The following is a 17,866-nucleotide window of genomic DNA, read 5'->3' as shown; positions in this document are numbered from 1 at the left end:
TTAGCCAGCAAAATTCCCAAGAGCTTTATTTTCAAGCATTGTAGGCTGCCAATTGAATGCTACATGCGTGAAGGAAAACTCTTTTAGGAAATCTTCTCTGCTGTCCAGTGTTTTAAGGACAAATGTCTAAAGGACAAATTGAGTCATACCTTGGAAGAAACCACATGTTTATTTGATCTGACTTCCAAGCTGGCATGATGACTGATTTGATCTGACTTTCAAGTTGGCATGATAACTGATTTTCTAGGGTTTAAAACTAGAAAGAACAAAAGACTTATAAAAATCAAAGAATACTGATGTAGCATGAAGATATTCCAGTGTATCCCTTCCAGAGTTATAACTCATTATGCTAAGTTATGCATTACTTTGAAATATATGTTACAACGTAAAATGAGTATTTTTCTTCAGAACTCTGTCACTTACATTTTAGTTCAGAATTTAGTATCTCTGGATATTCTTGATCTATTATTATTTCTATTTTGAATAGGCAGAAAACATAAATTTGCATACAAATTTTATACATGTACACACATGTACAGAAATCCACCTAAACGTAGAGACACATACATGAATACATATATATCAATAATATATAATATGTATAAATACATTATATAGATATATACAAACATTTTACATTTTGTGTAAATCTTAGATGCTTTTTCAAAATGCAAAACACAAGTTTAGAGGCTGTTGAAGTGTGCCTGGCTACAAAGTAAAACACTGGGTCTGGTACTGTGCAGGTATTTGCTGAATTTTTCTTTGTAAGCATCATCTCAAAGGGAAGTGTTTAGTGTATAAAATGTGATGCAGTCATAACCATTTGGAAAAGTCAATTCCCCAAGCTCAAATGCACATGGATATTTCTTCACTGAAGTAGACCCACCAGGGTAGTTATTTACATTCACTTGAAATTTTAGGGCCTAAAGCAAGAGGATTCTAAATTCAAAAAAAGCCATAACCTCACTATTAATGAGACTTTGCAATCCACCCTCTGCAACTGACGCCGTGCAGATATTCCTCAGACCTATAATGAAGCATTCCTAAATTTGTTTTTGCTAAAGATTTTTACATTGAGTAAGCAATTTCTTGAAACCATTAACTTTTTATAAAGGGAAGGAAGTACATTTTTCAAATATTCATACCATCCAGCAAATATGTGTGTGTCTACAGCTAAATTTCTCTGTAGGGTTTTTTTTTTTTTTTAAATAAGGCCTTTTCTACTCAGGGACACTCAATACGTTCATATTAATTGCTTAAAAGAGTAGGATTGGAAGTTAATGATTTAGGTCATATCATGGATATTTTCATTCAGAGGCTCAGTGTATGGAGATTTTTCAAACCTAGAGTCATGAAGTCTGATTTGCTTTAATTAGTGGCTCAAAAAATGATGGAGCTCTAATGTAATGAGTAATATGTAGTAAACAAAACAAAAAATGAGACCCCTTTATTTGGGCTTTGAATCCTTGTTTACTTATTTTCTCTAACTTCTGATTAGATTGCTTAAAGAAGGTCTAAAATTGGGGTTGTTGTAAACTCCTCCTTATCCCAAATCTGCACAGAAGTAATTCTGTCACTTTTCCAAGCTATTCCCATTCCCACCTAGCACTGTTGTTACTCCTCTCTGGTTCAGCACAATCCACCTTCAGCACTGCATTCAGGAATTTAAGACACTGGGAACTGTTCACAGATTGTAAATTAAGTGCACACATAACTGCTGAAATTCTGTACTCAGCTGGAAGTTCTTTAAGCATTCAGTTTTTAACCAGACACGCCTTGAGATTCTCAGTTGAAAAAAAAATTTTGCACATTTTTCTACTTATTTACAAATTTATTCTTCCAACAGATATGGGGATACCAGTACATTTGACTTATGGCACAAGCTCACTATCATTATTAATCTAATTAGTAATAATAGTAAATAAATGGAAAATTAATTTTGAGATTGATAATGACTTTATAAAACAAAAATTTTAAAAAGATAATGAAGATGTCTGGCACAAAGATGGAATCAGTGCTGTTAGGGTTGAAATGTAAGTTTTGAAACGTATTTTTCAGACAATATGTGCTGTAAAATAAGCAGCCAATTTTGATTGCCCTGACAACCACTTTTTATGCACTTCATTTTGAAATCCTGTTACTGTAGAGAGGACTTTGTAAATTTTTTATACAGAGTGTAGAAGTTCTAGAATGAAATAACTTTTTTTATCATATAAATTATTGAAACACCAAAATATTCTTCTAAGGTTTTGCTCTATTTAAATATGTAAAGGGGGAAAAAATTACAAGTTGTTGACTGAATTCCTTTGGAATTTCAGAAGATGTAAAATTTTTGTAAGAAATGAATCTCCATCTTCCCTTCTTTGGGACAAAAATCAATTTCATGTATCTACACATAAAAAAACCCCAACCTCTTTTCATGAAGAAAGAGAACTCTTTACATGATAATGTCCCAGCAGAGAAATAGTGTGGAAGAAGGCATCATGTGTAGTATTCAGTATCATATAATTTTATGTGCTTACTTTTCTTCATCTGCAATATGCTCCTTAGAAGTAGCTACCATAAAAATAAATTGTATGGTAAGTAGCTTCTATAAATATTAATACTTTGATAGTTTATCTCTAAACAGAATAGCATGTTAAACAGAAATTGATACATTCCTCAAGACACCAATTCTCTTTATGGAATAGCATTTATATGTACATACAAAAATACATAAACTGTGGGTGGGTTTGGGTTTTTGGTTTTGTTTTTCTCCATCCAGAGAGCTGTTTCTCTCTTTAAGGGTTACTTTTGTGGATGTCTATTGCTTGTTACTGCTCAGAAATTACCCTGTAGAGCTGTATTTATAGGCACAAAATTCCTTCTTCCAATAATACATCTCTGCTTGTGAAGAAGTAAAATGCTAAATTAAAACTTATTTAAATCAAATGCAAAATTGGAATGATATTTTATATTAATTAAAAACTCTATATAGTAATTAATATATATATATATACACTTATTTTACACTTATTTTATGTATATACTCATTTCTTCAAGAAATCAGAGTAAACCAGCTTTTATAATGTTCTGGAGTTGTCAGGGTTACACGTAGCAAAGCCATGCCACTGAGCAGTCAATCATCTTCAGCCCCAAGGAGGATCTAAAATTCTCAAGAGATTACAGTCAGTCTTTTCCTCTCTAGAACCTGTAGCGTGAAAAGGTGTTTGTGTCCTTAATTACTAACCAAAAAACCCAAAAACTTATGTTGAAAAGAATCTGACCACCAGATATTTGTGGATATTTCATGTAATTCATTCCTGCTTTAGTTTTGCTCGAAGCAGGTAATGTGCAATTAGTAAGCTCAATATATTTTTATATTTATTTCTAATAATGACAGGTGTTAACCTTCTCAGTACAGTCTGTGCCTAGACCTCAAACCTGAAAACAGAAAGTTCATCTTGGTACAATTTGTATTTTTCAGGCATGAGATGCCTGAGTTAGAGAAATGGGTTCATGGGTACATCCACATGCTATAGTGCACTAAAAGGAGCATTTATCAGTACAGAAACATGAAGAATATTTATAGGAGAGCTTCTGCTTGTTCAGAGAATGTATTTTAACGTTTAATGAAGTGATATAACCCTCCAGAAAGCCCATGAATTTGTATTTATTTATTTTCCTGAACATAGAGTACTTCATATTGTGTTTTCCTTTCTTTGGGGATCCAATTATTTTCTTTTTTTAGTTCCCCAAAGTATTTCATCTAGAAACTTTTTTTTTCCCATATGGCAATATTAAAATATCTAAATTTGGCAATATTAAAATATCTAAATTTACAATCAATAAGATCCCATAGTTTTAACTAAATATATAATTTTGCAGAAAGATGGTTGCAAAAGTACTTAGTCCACAGGTGTCAGATTATGCAGCCTCCCACATAGTACCTATTTTTAGGAGGAATGTGGCTGTTTTCCAACTCTGGCAGAAATGGGTAGGAGACAATAGTGAGGATAAATTCACAGAATTACAGAATGCTCATGAATCACTTGGCTTCAGGTCTCCTATGGAGTTTCTCTACAGTGCTTCCACACTTCTGCAATTCATCCAAACCAAGATTTTCCCTTAAAATCAGTCCTTGATACCAAATTTGTTCTGGTTTTGACCAGCATACATTTTGCGGGAGATAATTGGACTTCAACAGAAATGTCACCATCCTTAAAAAATATTGGCCTGTGGTGATTTCAGTGTAGCCAGACTAAACCATGGTGTTTGAATTCTCTTTGAGAGGGTAGGATTTCCTACCGCTCACTGCCATGAAGGTTATGGTCAGGTATTTTTGGTAAATTCTGCATGTCTACTGCTTCCTTTTATTCTCCTTATTTCTCTCCTATCAACAGAATAATGTTGATAATGTGATTGAAGCAGCTAAAGCCATCTGCAGTGTCCTGTGTTTTGTGGAAACCAGAGACATCACTGATGCAATCTGGAAACTCCATGCTTTGGGGAGAGCACAGGTAAAAGATGCATGTTCATGTCCTATTTTTCTCTTTAAAACTGGAACTTGAATGGGTATCACTACTTTTTTTGATTGATCAAGTCCATTTTTCTGTCTTGCTACTTTTTACTGTCTTGCTGTCTTGTTTTCCCTTTGACATTTGTTGGGTAGAAGCACTGTAAAAAAAAAAAGAATGTTGACCACGTGTGATGTGATACAGGACCAACAGAAGATTTGCCACATGTTTAACTTGAACTGATATTCCCCTCCAGCTCTTTCTTGTTCCTACTCAATGTAGAAAGCTCTGCCACATCACCTATTTACCATTTATCTTGTGATTTCAGAGTATTAGATTTGCAGATATTTAGTACAGGTTGTCAGTAATTTTAAAAAAACTTCCAAAAATGTCATTTAAATAGTGATTTTTTTTTTCAGATTGAAATGTCCCTATATAGAAATAAATAGAGTACCAGCATCATACAGTCTTGATTTTAGCTGAAATACTCTTAAAACTCTGAATTGGGTTTTCCAGGGGTTTCTGAATAATTGTGAACTGGGACTTTGGAGGGCAGTATCCCTTCTCAGTTTGGTCATCATCTGCTTTGGTGTGACCTTAGAAAAGTCACTATGACCTGATTTATAGAAGTTCTGAGCACCCAAAAGCTCTTTTTGAAGTCAGCATCTTGGAGATACAGGTGCTCAGCAAATCTAAAAATCAAGCCATTAATCACTTGGATTTACTCTGGTGTAACTGAGAGTAGTGGTAATTTTTTCACATCCTAAGGAAATTCCCTCTTCACACTTAAAAAAAAATTATTGAGGAATTCTCTCCTTGCATGGTCTCTTGTTATTCTTTCTCACAACAAATAGTCTTTAGAAAAACATGCCAGGGTCTATGTGATGCTTGCATTCAGACCATTACCTGCCTCCTGCAAGACTTTTATCCTTTCTCTTTCCTGTTGGGTTTGATTTTGTTTTTTTCCATGGCTTGTGCTATGTGTAAGAACACCCAAGACTTGAAGAACCAAGGCAGCTCTAGGGTTTTTGGTTCATTGCTCAGACCTGACCAGCTGTTTCCCTGAAGTGGCTTTTCTTGCTTCCCTTCTAGTTCATGCTTCCCTGCAAATCTTGCTTCTATATGATCCTAAATCTTTTAAATTCTGTTTTGGCATCAATTATTAGAAGTCACAACCGGGGGTAAATTCCTGCATAAATGAGTCTGTGTTGACACACATTTTATCTGGCATGATGTGGAATCAAATGGAAATAAGAATATCCATTTAAGAAAAGCTTTTCTTAGATATTAGAGGGTAAATACTGTAGAGAAAGAGATAAAGGAAGTAACAAGGGATTCATGTGATTTGCTGTTCAGTTAAAATCCAGATTCTCTTAAGAGGTGTCAGGATGATCAGTGTCTTGTCCTTCAGACAAGAATTTTCTCAATCCAGAATGTGTCTTAAGAGATAGACAAAGAGCTGGATCCAGGTAAAAGATAGAGAGGGAAGCAACAGAACTTTGTTTTAGAAAGGAATTAGAGCAGAAGAAATATATCAGGAATAATTTGTTAAAAACACTTATTTGAGGCAAGAAAAATTTAGTGTATTTTATCTTTTAGTGCTCAGGTCAGCTCTGTGAACCTAATGTGTAAACTGCCTCTTATAACTGCTTAATATAGCCCTTGGTCCATTTGCAGCCCCATCCTCTGAAGTTGAGCAGAGAAATAGATACAGTGGTCAAAGAGACAAATCAGTTCCTATTAGTGTGGTTCATCCTAAGTCAGAAAACGCCACATGCCATGCAGAATTACATAATGGGACAAAACCCTAAGAGTACAGGACATCTTTTTCAAGTCTTAGTTTTTTTGTGGATGTTGACATTTTCTTCTGCTTATCTGCAGAGTCGTTGTTATGAAAATATTGATTTTATTTTTGAGATGAATTGGCTATTAATGGGCAAATAATTAAATTATCACCTGATCTACTTGTTGTAGAAAGAAACAAACAAAAAACCTCTGCTCCAAATGTTCCCTGTTTGCTATTGCTCATTCTCCAGCATGTCAAAATGTCCAATTCCACTGTATATACTGTCTCCAATATTTGCAGCTTCTTCTAAAGCAATTTCCATGTTCTTCCTCACATGGAGGGAGCAATACACTTCCCTTTTCCTGTTTAACCTGTTTAGATTATCCTTGCAGAGCAAGTCACAGCTCTTTATCTCTGTGCAGTCTCCAGCACAGCAGAGTGCTGGTCCTGGCTGGGATGTCCAGAGGCTGCAGCTGATAAGGGATGATGATAATGGTACTGTTTGCTCATCTGTAATGAGCAAAATGATACTGTTCTGAATAGCCTCTTCTGAATGTTGAAAAGATTGTCCTGATTGAGCAGTCTTAAATATTTTTCTGTTCTAATATTCAGTAAGAAGCTTCTTCATGTATTACGGGAATTTTTTAAGGAGTTTTGAATGAGTTAGAGACAAGACCTCTGAGTTTTTAGATGATGTGGTTTATTTTCTTATCTTCTACATAGGCAGGAAGGGTGAGCTTGGTTCACATCTTTACTGCATGGTTCAGAAAGTCACAAGACCCTTAGTTACAAAACTTTTTAAGGATTTATTGACTAATAAAATACTGCTAACAAGGATATTTATGTTTTTGACTTAATCCTTAAATATTTCGTTTTATGGGCTCATGTTACAGTGTAAGCTTTCTTAGCCAATCATGTTATGACACATAAACTTACAGTGCTGCATTCTAAACTCCTTGTTTACCTTTGTAGCTACATTTATTTTTTCTAAATCTTAAACTACAAAACTTTAAACTTTCTTCTTCTTAACGTGTCTCTGTTTTAAACTAAAAATCTGCATTCTCGCTTCCAACACCAAAGTTTGGAAACCTCTTCTAAGGTCTCAAATTGAATCCTGTGCTTAATTCTGAGATTTGGCTTGCAGGCCCAAAGTTCTGAGAATTCTTTGCATTTTGGATTCTAACAACATATCTCTTGAAAACTAGTGCCTAGATTGTCTTTCATGCTATAAAGTTTTTCAGTTATTGAGGTTTTGTTCTCTTAACGCTGCCTTTCAGGCTTGGTTAGCTGAGCTGGTTGTCTGTCCCTTGAAGCCTTCCTGTAAAAGCTGCCTGTGACCTTGTGTGCCACCTCTGTCCCTCTGACTCCCTCTGTGCTGAAGCAGACCTGACTAACAACTGACTTCAAGTGCTGTTGCTGCTGCTGCCTTTTCACTCCTCTGAGAAATACTGCTAGGACAGTCAATAGACCTCAGCAATCCAGAAAAGGTTGGGCTTTGATTCCATAAAGAGCTTCATCTTTCTCAGCAGCTGAACTATAAATGTCATAAAAGCAGTCAGATATATTCCTGCATGTTTTGTAACTTGAGCACTGTCCCATTTCGTGAGGATAGTCATTACACATGACATGCAATATTGTATTTGCTGGGAAATGTCCCAACGAAGGCAGGAATGATGCATCTGACTCCATGTTCCCAGAAGGCTAATTTATTACTTTATAATACTATCATATATTAAAAAATACTAAACTTAACTATGCTAAAGAATACAGAAAAGATACTTACTGAATGCTAAAAAGATAATAATGAAAACTCATGACTCTTTCCAGAGTCCCGACACAGCCTGGCCCTGATTGGCCAATGAGTGAAAACAAAAAAACTCACAGCAGAATCCAATGAAACGATCACCTGTGGGTAAACAATCTCCAAACACATCCACATGTGAGAAAAACACAGGAGAAGCAAATGAGATAAGATTTGTTTTCCTTTCCTCTGAGGCTCTTAGCTTTCCAGGAGAAAAATCCTGGGCAAAGGAATTTTTTAGGAGAATGTGAATGCCACATGCATCTACCTCACATGTAGAATATAAATGTAACAAATCAGATTGCATCTCTATTTGTTAATATTTGTGCAAAGACTAATTGACCAGCTTTCCTGTCCGTAGCAACGTATGTAGTCAAAATTAGTACTCAGCAGCCAGTTATTCAATGGAGTACCAACCCCCTCAAACCTCTTTTTGATTTAAACTCATATAGAATGGTAGGGTCATTTTTTATGTAACTTTTGGGCACTGAAAAAATTATTAAATGCTGCAATGTTATTGTATTTTACCATATTGCTTGAATTGTTTCTATTATGTTCATCAGTGTAGTACCAAAAGATTTTGTTAGAAGGAAGAGAGGCTTTTTTCAGATGAGCAGGTAAACAGCCTCACAAATTAAGTGACATTTTTGAGGCTACCTGTTACATCTCACACACTGCAGCATTACACATCTGCTAAGGAAGAGGTGCCAGAAAAACATTATAACTGCTTTTCCACATGATTTCCTGATGCTTTAGTGTAATATATGGTGTGGTTTTGTGTGGAATATTTTTTAATACATCCATTTGGCACAAGTGCACATAAAGCCTCAGGGAAACCACTGCTTACTCCTTCCAGTGTAAATTGCATAGGTTGCCAGTGTACGTTTGTTTATACCTATCTGTACATATGTGCTCTCCTACTTAGGAAAAAAAAAAAAAAAGAATGTGCTTCTATTGAATTTGGTTTTAAAAAAACCCTAAAAAACCTGAACCAAAACAAAGAAACTTAGTTTCAATCTTCTGTCTTTAATTAAATTGTACTTATTACCTCCTCTCTTCCAGTATTGTGCATTCCTGTACCGTGGTTAAGAGATTATGAAAGCAACTGGCACCAATGCTGGTTTCTTCTTAACTGATTGCATCTCTTTGTAAATGCGATTATTTCAGTCTCTAACCAACCTAACCCTGGGATTTTCAAATCCATTCAGGGGAGGCTCTGGGCCTGATGCATACTTAATGTTTTTCATCTCTCCTTATTTTTTTTCCCCCCATTCCTTTCTTACAGCAGCTCACAAAATGTCATAGGAGATCAAATCCTGCCAGAACAGGCACTAATCCACTATATATTAAGCATGCTATACTATGTTGAAATTATAAGTACTGTGCCAAAAGGCTGTTTACTTTCCAAAATTTGAGGGAATTGAACAAAAGTCTCTGTTCCCATTTGTCTCACTGCATTATGAAGATTGTGCAAACATAATTCTCAACCTGGATGCTGCTTTTCTCGCCTCAAGTAAGCATTTGACTTCTTCTGTTCATCTTCACCAGACAAATGCTGGCAGCTCCAAGCTGGGTGCCAGGGGGAGAATGTACATCCAGCATTGTGTTTCTTCTACCACCTCCGCATGCATTGTAATTTTTGAGAAGCATCATGCTGAATACATATGTACTAACACGAAGCATTCTGAGCCCACTGCAAAGGGATTAATGACTTTGAAGGGCAGAAAACCTTACAGGGATGTGGGTTCAAACAGTGCAAGCCAGAGGCAATACTGAAATGCAGAATTATCTTTGCAATCTCTCTGGTCAAGATTTGCTCCTCATTTTTGTAGATACAAGTCTGATCACAGACTCATATAATCATAGATCATTCTGAGTTGAAAGAGATCCACAAGGATCGTCGAAGTCCAACTTCTGTCGCTGCAGAGGACACCCTGAAGGGAGGCACAGAATCACACCCTGTGCCCTAAAGTGTCACCCAAATGCTTCCAGAACTCTGCCAGGCTTGGAGCTGTGACCATTTCCCTGAAGAACCTGTTCAGAGCCCAACCAGCCCCTGGGCGAAAAAGCTTTTCCTGATATCCACTTAACCTCCCCTGACACAGCTTCATGTCATTCCCCTGGGTCCTGTCACTGATGACCAGGACAAGACATCAGTGCCTGTCACTTGCCCTCATGAGGAAGCTGGAGAGCACTTTGGGGTCTCCCCTCACTCAATATTTCCCTTTGGCCACCTCTGGTCAGCTGCCTGCTCAAAGGCCCTTAAAGAGCACAGCTGTTTTCAGTGGTCTGGCACAGGCGTAGGTGAAATGGAGGCCACTTGAGTGGAGACTTGCTGCTCCTCACCTTTGAGAGGATGCCAAGACCCTGCCCTCAGGGCTTCACATCTGATTGTAAGGCTTGCAAAGGGGTGGAGAGGGAATTCTTCTCTCTGTTGTACCACTGTGGAGGCTGAGAATGTGTGAGCACATTTGATGAGTGCTTCTTTGTACCTTGACTTGCCCAAATACTGTCAGAAATCAGGACTGAGTGGCTTGGCTGAGGTGGTAGAGGAATCAGGTCCTGGTTCTCTGAATCCCAGTCATGTCTTGTGTCATCATAACATTAAGATAAATCTAAATCCTTCCCCCTTTCCACTGTATTTTCTACTTCTACAACCATTAGAACTTCTACCCAGTCTTTTCTGAAGTGACTGATTACTTTTTTTCCTATCTGGTTTTGTCTTTATAGAATTCTCTTCAAAGTGTGGAAACATCAGAAAAAGGTACAGTGGTTTGTTTTTTGTTTTAAGTATGTTAATTCAAGGTGTGTCATCATAAAACACATGCTTTGATATTTGTTTGTTTTACTAATCTGTTTGAGTGTGCATATTGCAGATGTTTACATGTTAAGGTTTATTATAAGGTAATTTTGATAAGTTGAAATTGAAGTGATCTAAAAGTGTAAATAAAACAGCATTTCCACAAAATGATCTGGAGACTCAAATATGGAGAATGAATAGCAAAGTGAAAGAACTGAGTTCAGGCCATGGTGGTCATGGTAGTTTTCTTTAATCACAACTTTCCATGTGGAGAAAAGGGAAAACAATGAACTTCATGGAAGGCTGAAAAATGATTTTTCTGTATGACTTTCCCACCTGACTCCAATAACTTTAATTCCTCCTTCTGTAAGCTTTATTTCTTTGTGATCTTTTGCTGTGTAAACGGCGTCTTGTCGAATGATAGACTGGCATAAGAAGAGTACATTAATTAACAGTAATGGACACAATTATAAACCCTGCCTTTTAAAATCCTCACTGGCTCAGAGGTGCCCAGCACTGTCAGCACCTCTCAGACCAAGGGATGAGCAGGAGTCTGCTCTGTCCAGGGTGGATTCCAGGAGGGAACAGCCTCATCAGGTGCTGCTCCACCCCTCTATGGCTGCCCCAGTGCAGCTGGGGCTGCTGCATGGGTACCATCCAAGGGCCCTCCCTGCAGCTGAGCACTGGTGTGGGCTGTGGAAGGAATTTGTCTCTCTCCATTTTGTTTGAGGAAGAAATGGCCTCTGAGATGCTCTTTTCCTCTGTTTGTTTTTCTCAACTGCAGTGTGCTCAGAGAGGCGAAAAAGGTGAATCAGCAGCAATGATTTCAGCAATCTTTCAAACATACAGTTGCTTCAAATGCAGGTTTCCTAATGCCAGATTTTTTTTCTATATTATTCAACTTCATGAACAGCAGAGAAGGGAAGCAGCAATTCAATTTGTAAGATGCCAGGAGAAGCTGAGTAGCTGGAGGGCCAGAAACATTCAGGTGCAAAAGGGAGAAGAAGGTTAATTCAGTTTGTGGGACTCTTCTTTCTTGGATATATTCCTTTTTCCTGTGCTTTTTTTTAACATCCTCAATGGCAGCTAATTGCTCATGTTAAAAAACAATCAATAGTTACTAATAAACATCTACCTGAGAAACATCTTCCTCCATACACTGCTCAGAAAATGTAATTGGAATGGATTTAAAACACTCCTCTGATTACAGGTATTTCCAAATTTGAACTTTATTGAATCAGCAGCTCTCTCAAGGAAAATCTCATTTATTGAGTAACAGTGAAGGAATCAGTGTTTACTCCCTACTTCTCTGTACCTTTATTTATGCCAGGAAATCTTCAACTGTGAAGATTTCTCTGTTTGCTTTTGGCACACCCTAATTTCATAAGAATTGCAGAATCCTTTTGGTAGTGTAAGATTAGAAACTGCAATTTACTGATAGCAAGTCAGAACTTGCCAAGCCATTAGTCATTCTGTGGAGAAGCCTGCATTCAAATTTGTACAAGGTACCCACATTTCCATTTCATGTATGTTTTGACATGCTGCATGCCTTACGTCTGCACCTAATACATAAACTAAATAGACTAAAAATCAGTAAAATATTTAAAGTTAGGCTCATGAGCTAGCATGTCAAAGCTGGTGTTAAGAACATGTCTGAGAAAAGCCAAGTGTGAGTGCAATGACCAAATCTGATCTGCAGGAACCTAGGGCTGAACTCTCAGATGTGGGGAAGAACCATATTACATCTTCTCTTTTGGGCATCACAAGTTTTCCCTAGTCCCTGTCTTCCCAGTGCTCACCTTCATGATGATGCCACTGATCTAGGAGCACTAACCTTGAGAGGAATCCAGATGATATTTTCACCTGCTGAAGCTAGAAGTAAAAGCCAAATGAGTGGTGAGTTGTAAGCTCCTGCCAAATTCACCTTTGTGTGTCCTTTTCCACCTCATTTGCTTCCCACCCTTTTTTTACTTCCTTGTGCTCAGCTGTCTAGGATTGCAGGCATGCAAAAATCTACAAGCCTGTGACCCAAAATTAAAGGAAAATCATAGATTTGCTCAGTGCTGTTAAATCTTTCCAGATCGCTGGGAAGCTAAAACCCATGTGCTTTCCTTCCTCAAGCAGCACATTTGCAGATGAAGTCAGAATTGACAGCCAAGGAAGAGACAGACTGGATTTCCCATTTTTACTATTCCTTTCTGTCCCTCATATGTATTCATGTTTATCTTGAAGAAAACAGGATCAAATTTTAACAGCAAGAGCACCAATCAGTTATTCCAACTAATAATTTGTTTCTTTTCCCCTTTTTTCCCCAAGAGATGATTATTACCCTGAGTATCATAAAAGAGTTTTGTTTATCTCCATTACAGCTTCTCTCTACCACAAAAGTTAAAAAGATAAAATATACTATTAAAATGAAAGCCTTACTTAAAAACTTGTTTAGAAACTGCCTTAACCTTACTCTTGAATAACAGATTGTTTGAGGTTTATTATTAGTCACTCACCATGGACTAAGCTAGTTAAAGACTATATTCAAAACATCTAGCCTTGATTTAGTGCTCCAATAACAGCCTCTGTTAGCAGTGTTATCTCTGTAGAACAATTTATGCCACTGCTGTGAACAAAGCAAAACTTATCCACATTATGCTGAAGTCTGGATCATGTTCTTTTTCCTCTCTATGAAGTCCTTAGAAGATTATATTCAAGTTTTAGTGCTTGAAATATTTTCTTTCTTGTTAAATGGGAGGAACTATAGGTATTTCTAGTCATCAGTATCTTTCTGCAGCATCAAGTGTTCCCAGAAAATGAAGATTACTCATGTTAGTGGAGATTTAGTATTGGAGTTTGCTGCAATCCAGACTGTGAAAAGGCTGCAGGCTTTTCACACCTGAGTCTGTGTGTGGCTCTCAAAAGCTGATGAATGAATGTTTATTCCATGTCTACAGCCTTGCTGCTCAGGGCAGGGATTTCAGATCAGACATAATAAGCAGCTTTCAGAATTTGATCAGTAGTTCTCTGGGACCCATCCAGAAGGTCTGGTATGCACCAGGAACTGATGATACTGAGTTAACAGTATTTGCCAACTGAATTGCTGGAGTTGTTATCTTTTAGAGTGAATGCAGGAATGTAATGCTTACCATACATGTCATGTAGTCATCATTACATTGAGACTGTAAAGCTTCTCTAACTGTGCTTGGGATTTGATATTTATTTCTAGACCTGATAATAGAAGCATTCACAACAGAAAGGCTTTCTATTTTTTAAAAAAGGGGAGGAAGGGGGGGAAATTTGTTGTTGTTGTTTCGGTTTGGTTTTTTGGTTAGAGTTTCCTTTGGAGCTGAAAAATTCTTTTTCTTCCTTTCTTAGCACAAACCCATTAAATTTTTGTTTTGGGAGAAACTCTTTTTGTTTCAAAATATGGAAAAATCTTAAGGGACTTTTGTTGATTTTGTTTCATTTTTCTACATGTCTCCTGCATTGTTTCCAAACCAGAGCACAGCTCCTCACCTCGAAGTTGCTGTTGCATCCTGATATATTGTCCCTATAGCCAGAGGCCTTTTAATCAAGAACAAATTTTAAATAACAATCCCCCAGTTCTGCACAAAAAGTAGGCAGAAGTTATCAAGGCATTATAAACTATATAGGAGCAGAGCCATTTTTGATACCAGGATAGCAGGTGATTTTAAAATTGCTTTCAAGGGATAATCCATAGGATTCTTCAGCTAGTAGGAGAAAACAGTCCAGTAAATACTGGTGCTTGGAAGCTGCACCTGATCAGAATGTGTGTTACAGCCTTTTCATGTTTTGCCTCTTTCTTATCACAATAATGGCTGTATGAATGCTGCTAGTATTTTACTTAAAGGTCAGGTGGGTTTCTTTTTTTCTGTAGTTTTTGTTATGGGGTTTTGTGTGTGTGTCCTAAACTTTATTCAGGACCTTGCTCTATTCATCTCTGAAAGTAAGCTGGAAAGGAAAAAACCAAGCTCTACTTCTCAAAACTATTTTTAATCTATCAAAAGGGTCATAAGCCTTCATTCCAAATTCTGTTCAACCACATTTTTGTCATGTTTTACCTGGAGAAAACGTGTACAGGTCAGAGAGAATGTTTAACATGTATTGAACTGACATCATCTGCTGGTGCAGTAACAGCAAGGTGCCTGCTCTGTTGGAAGATCTGGCAATAAAATAATATGGGAATAGTAATACTGGACTGAGAGGAAAAAGTAAGTTGGTTTCAGTGAGGAATAAGCTACTATATTCCTTACTAAATCTTGAAGGCACTTGCAGGTGTATTCATTAATTCTTTGAGGATTGTGAGGATTTTTCTGTTTCTCACTACAGGTAGAATTTATTCCTTCAGACTTCCTGCACAAGGAAGAGGAATCTGTCAGAAATAAGCATATCTGGCAGCTGTGGTTAAAGTTCACTTCCCTGGTTCTCCTCTCATTTCTGCATGTCAGATTTCTCCTCACCTTCAGGGAGAAGGTGATGGCAAATAATTTCACAGCAGAAATAGATCACAAGGTTTGAGTAGTGAGATTATTAATCTTGGTCACAGTTCACTTTGCAATGTGGTCCTTTCATTGTCACATACTGGCTATGCCTGGGACACCTCTCTAGAAAATAGGTTTTGATGTAGCTGAAACTCTGAATCTGCTGTAGGAAGTCCATGGTCTGTGCTTTGTAAATCAGTGAAGCACCAGTCTTTTCTCAGCTGAGATTTATTAAAAAACATAAAAAGCAGTAGAAGTTCTCTGGCTTCATGAATGGGAGATATAATTTCAGCCTACCATATCCTATTCAGCAGCTCATTAAAATACAGTGAGAAAATGCTGACCAAGTTTTGTGAGTAATGGATGTTTACAGACTACCCAATATGTTTCCCTCTAATTCAGGTAATTGCTACAGCTCCTAATGACTGAAGAATGGGGGTTGGAAAAGGGTTGATTCTGGCACAGGAACCATAGACTGTTTTATTACTGAGAGCTAGCAAGAATAAGAAAATTAATGTTGAAAAATTCCTGGGCCTGAAGACCAGATCATAATTGGACATTTGCTTAAACCTGTGGAACTCTGTTCCTGATAATATCTTCATTCTGTATGTCCTAATAATTAGATAAATAATGTTGAAGGCCATTTGTCTCCCCTGGCTGGCAGTGAAACTATTGCCCCTCGGTTGTTCCATTGCTGCCTTCGCCCCTCACATGCTGTTAGAAAAACATGTTTTCTTTGGTTTTGTCTGCCTGTCTGGTCTTTACATATCTGACATCAGTTTTGTGACTCAGGTAAACCATGAAAATACTTTTTCTGCAAACAAGGTCAATGGGCAGTGCAGCTTGGAGGTAGCGATAGGCATCTTGCATCTTAATCACTTCCTTGTCTGGCACATGTACATTTTCTGTTATGGAAAATACTCCATTGTGTATTTTCTCCTGACTTTATTATTTGGGAATCCTTTGCTCACAGAGTATTCCCTTCTATCTGTGGCTTAGCTGAGATAGAATATATTACTTCTTGTTCTAGAGACAAAAATCTGAAATGTTGCTTTACCACCTAGAATATAGATTGTGTTAAAACTCTATTTTCAGAGATTCTGAACTACCTTTTACCCTCTTTTGGAGAAAACACTGAGAAGGTTCTGTTCAGAAATCATTGACTTCAACAACCAATTTTCATAAATAAGGGGTTTGCTATTGCACCAAATTTGCCTGTCAACCACTTGGAACAGATTGGAAACAAGGAATCTCCTAAGGAGCTGTTGGTCCTTAATGAAAAAATAGTGTGGTACTTTTCAGCTAAAATACTGGTTCAAATGACAGTCAGCTGATGTCCTCTTCTGGACCTCTTAAAAAGATTCCATATGTATCACTATGGGTAAGTTCTTGGAATGTAAAATAATTCAGTGCAAATTAAACATTTAGTTTTTAGTTACTGAGTGATTGCACGTCTGGGAATGAGAATTAAATGGTGTTCTAGGGGAAAAAAATGACTAGAGACAAAGATTTTTTCAAAACTATTGTGGTGAAGGATGATAAATGGTGAAAATGCTATAGAGGATAAATAAAAAAGGCAATTAAAACCAAATGGTAGACAGAGAGAGTAGAAGGACTGAGGTTTTTTAGCCTATTGATCTCTAAAATTACTCAGTTTTCATGAGGAAGATGATGACATTATAAGGTGTAGTACTCTAGCCAGTCCTTCATAAATGCAGTAATTTGCTGTCAATATTTTCAGAAGAAAACCTCATTATATGTCAAACTATTTCAATTTTATGTGTATTTCTATTGTTACATAATTAAAATTTGTCTATTATGAAATGAAGAGAAATAATTTCTTTGCACTGCTTGCAATGCATTTTGTGACTCAATAGTTCTGGGTAGTTGGTTTAAAGGCAAAAGGTATCAAAGCAGGAAAATAAAATTCCTGACTGAGGATAAGGTTTTTTTGGAAACATTTCTGTCAGGAAACAGGGATAGCTAAATCTAGTGAATAGTGGTATCTGTATTTGAGATAGGGCAGGACTGCTGCACCTATCCCAAGGATAAAAAGCTAATATGAGTCTCAGGCTTCCTATTCCTGCATTGTTTCTTTTTCTTTTCTTTTTTCTTTCAATAGACACTATGAGCTGATAGATAGCTGCTGACTTCAGTGGCCAGACAAGTCCAGGGAATATTTCAAGAACTGTTAACAGGTGGTGAGAGTATGTTCTTGATCATGTAGAAAAATGTGAGTTAGAAGGGTAAAAAAAAAGGAGAATTTGGGGTTTTCCTCTTGGAAGACAAATCAGCCTGATCTTGGAACAATGCAATATATTCTGACACTTTCTCTCTCAACCTAGTCCATGCTTGAGAAATGAGTGCTCTTAACAGCTCTCTTCAATTGATGGAGGCTGCCAGGACTGGGGGTTTGAGTTTACGCTGGCAATCAGGCAACCCCAAGCTGCTCCAAAAACAGAGAGAGAAGATGGATAAAAGCCAGGAATT

At 37.1% G+C, this 17,866-nt stretch overlaps 1 protein-coding gene across 1 annotated transcript in view; it reads left to right on the top strand.

Moving 5' to 3' along the window:
* The window catches only part of PIK3C2G (phosphatidylinositol-4-phosphate 3-kinase catalytic subunit type 2 gamma), a 189,138-nt gene that overhangs the window by 27,570 nt on the left and 143,702 nt on the right, over positions 1–17,866 (top strand). The window contains exons 8-9 of the mRNA XM_066550141.1: positions 4,383–4,499; positions 10,814–10,847. Of these exons, the coding sequence (XP_066406238.1) occupies positions 4,383–4,499; positions 10,814–10,847 (151 nt within the window). The remainder of the gene's footprint in view (positions 1–4,382; positions 4,500–10,813; positions 10,848–17,866) is intronic.

Source organism: Molothrus aeneus, chromosome 5, assembly GCF_037042795.1.
Source record: "Molothrus aeneus isolate 106 chromosome 5, BPBGC_Maene_1.0, whole genome shotgun sequence".
Lineage (NCBI taxonomy): Eukaryota > Metazoa > Chordata > Aves > Passeriformes > Icteridae > Molothrus > Molothrus aeneus.
Note: the sequence above shows the minus strand (reverse complement) of the source record. Positions and strands in the feature narration are given on the sequence as shown.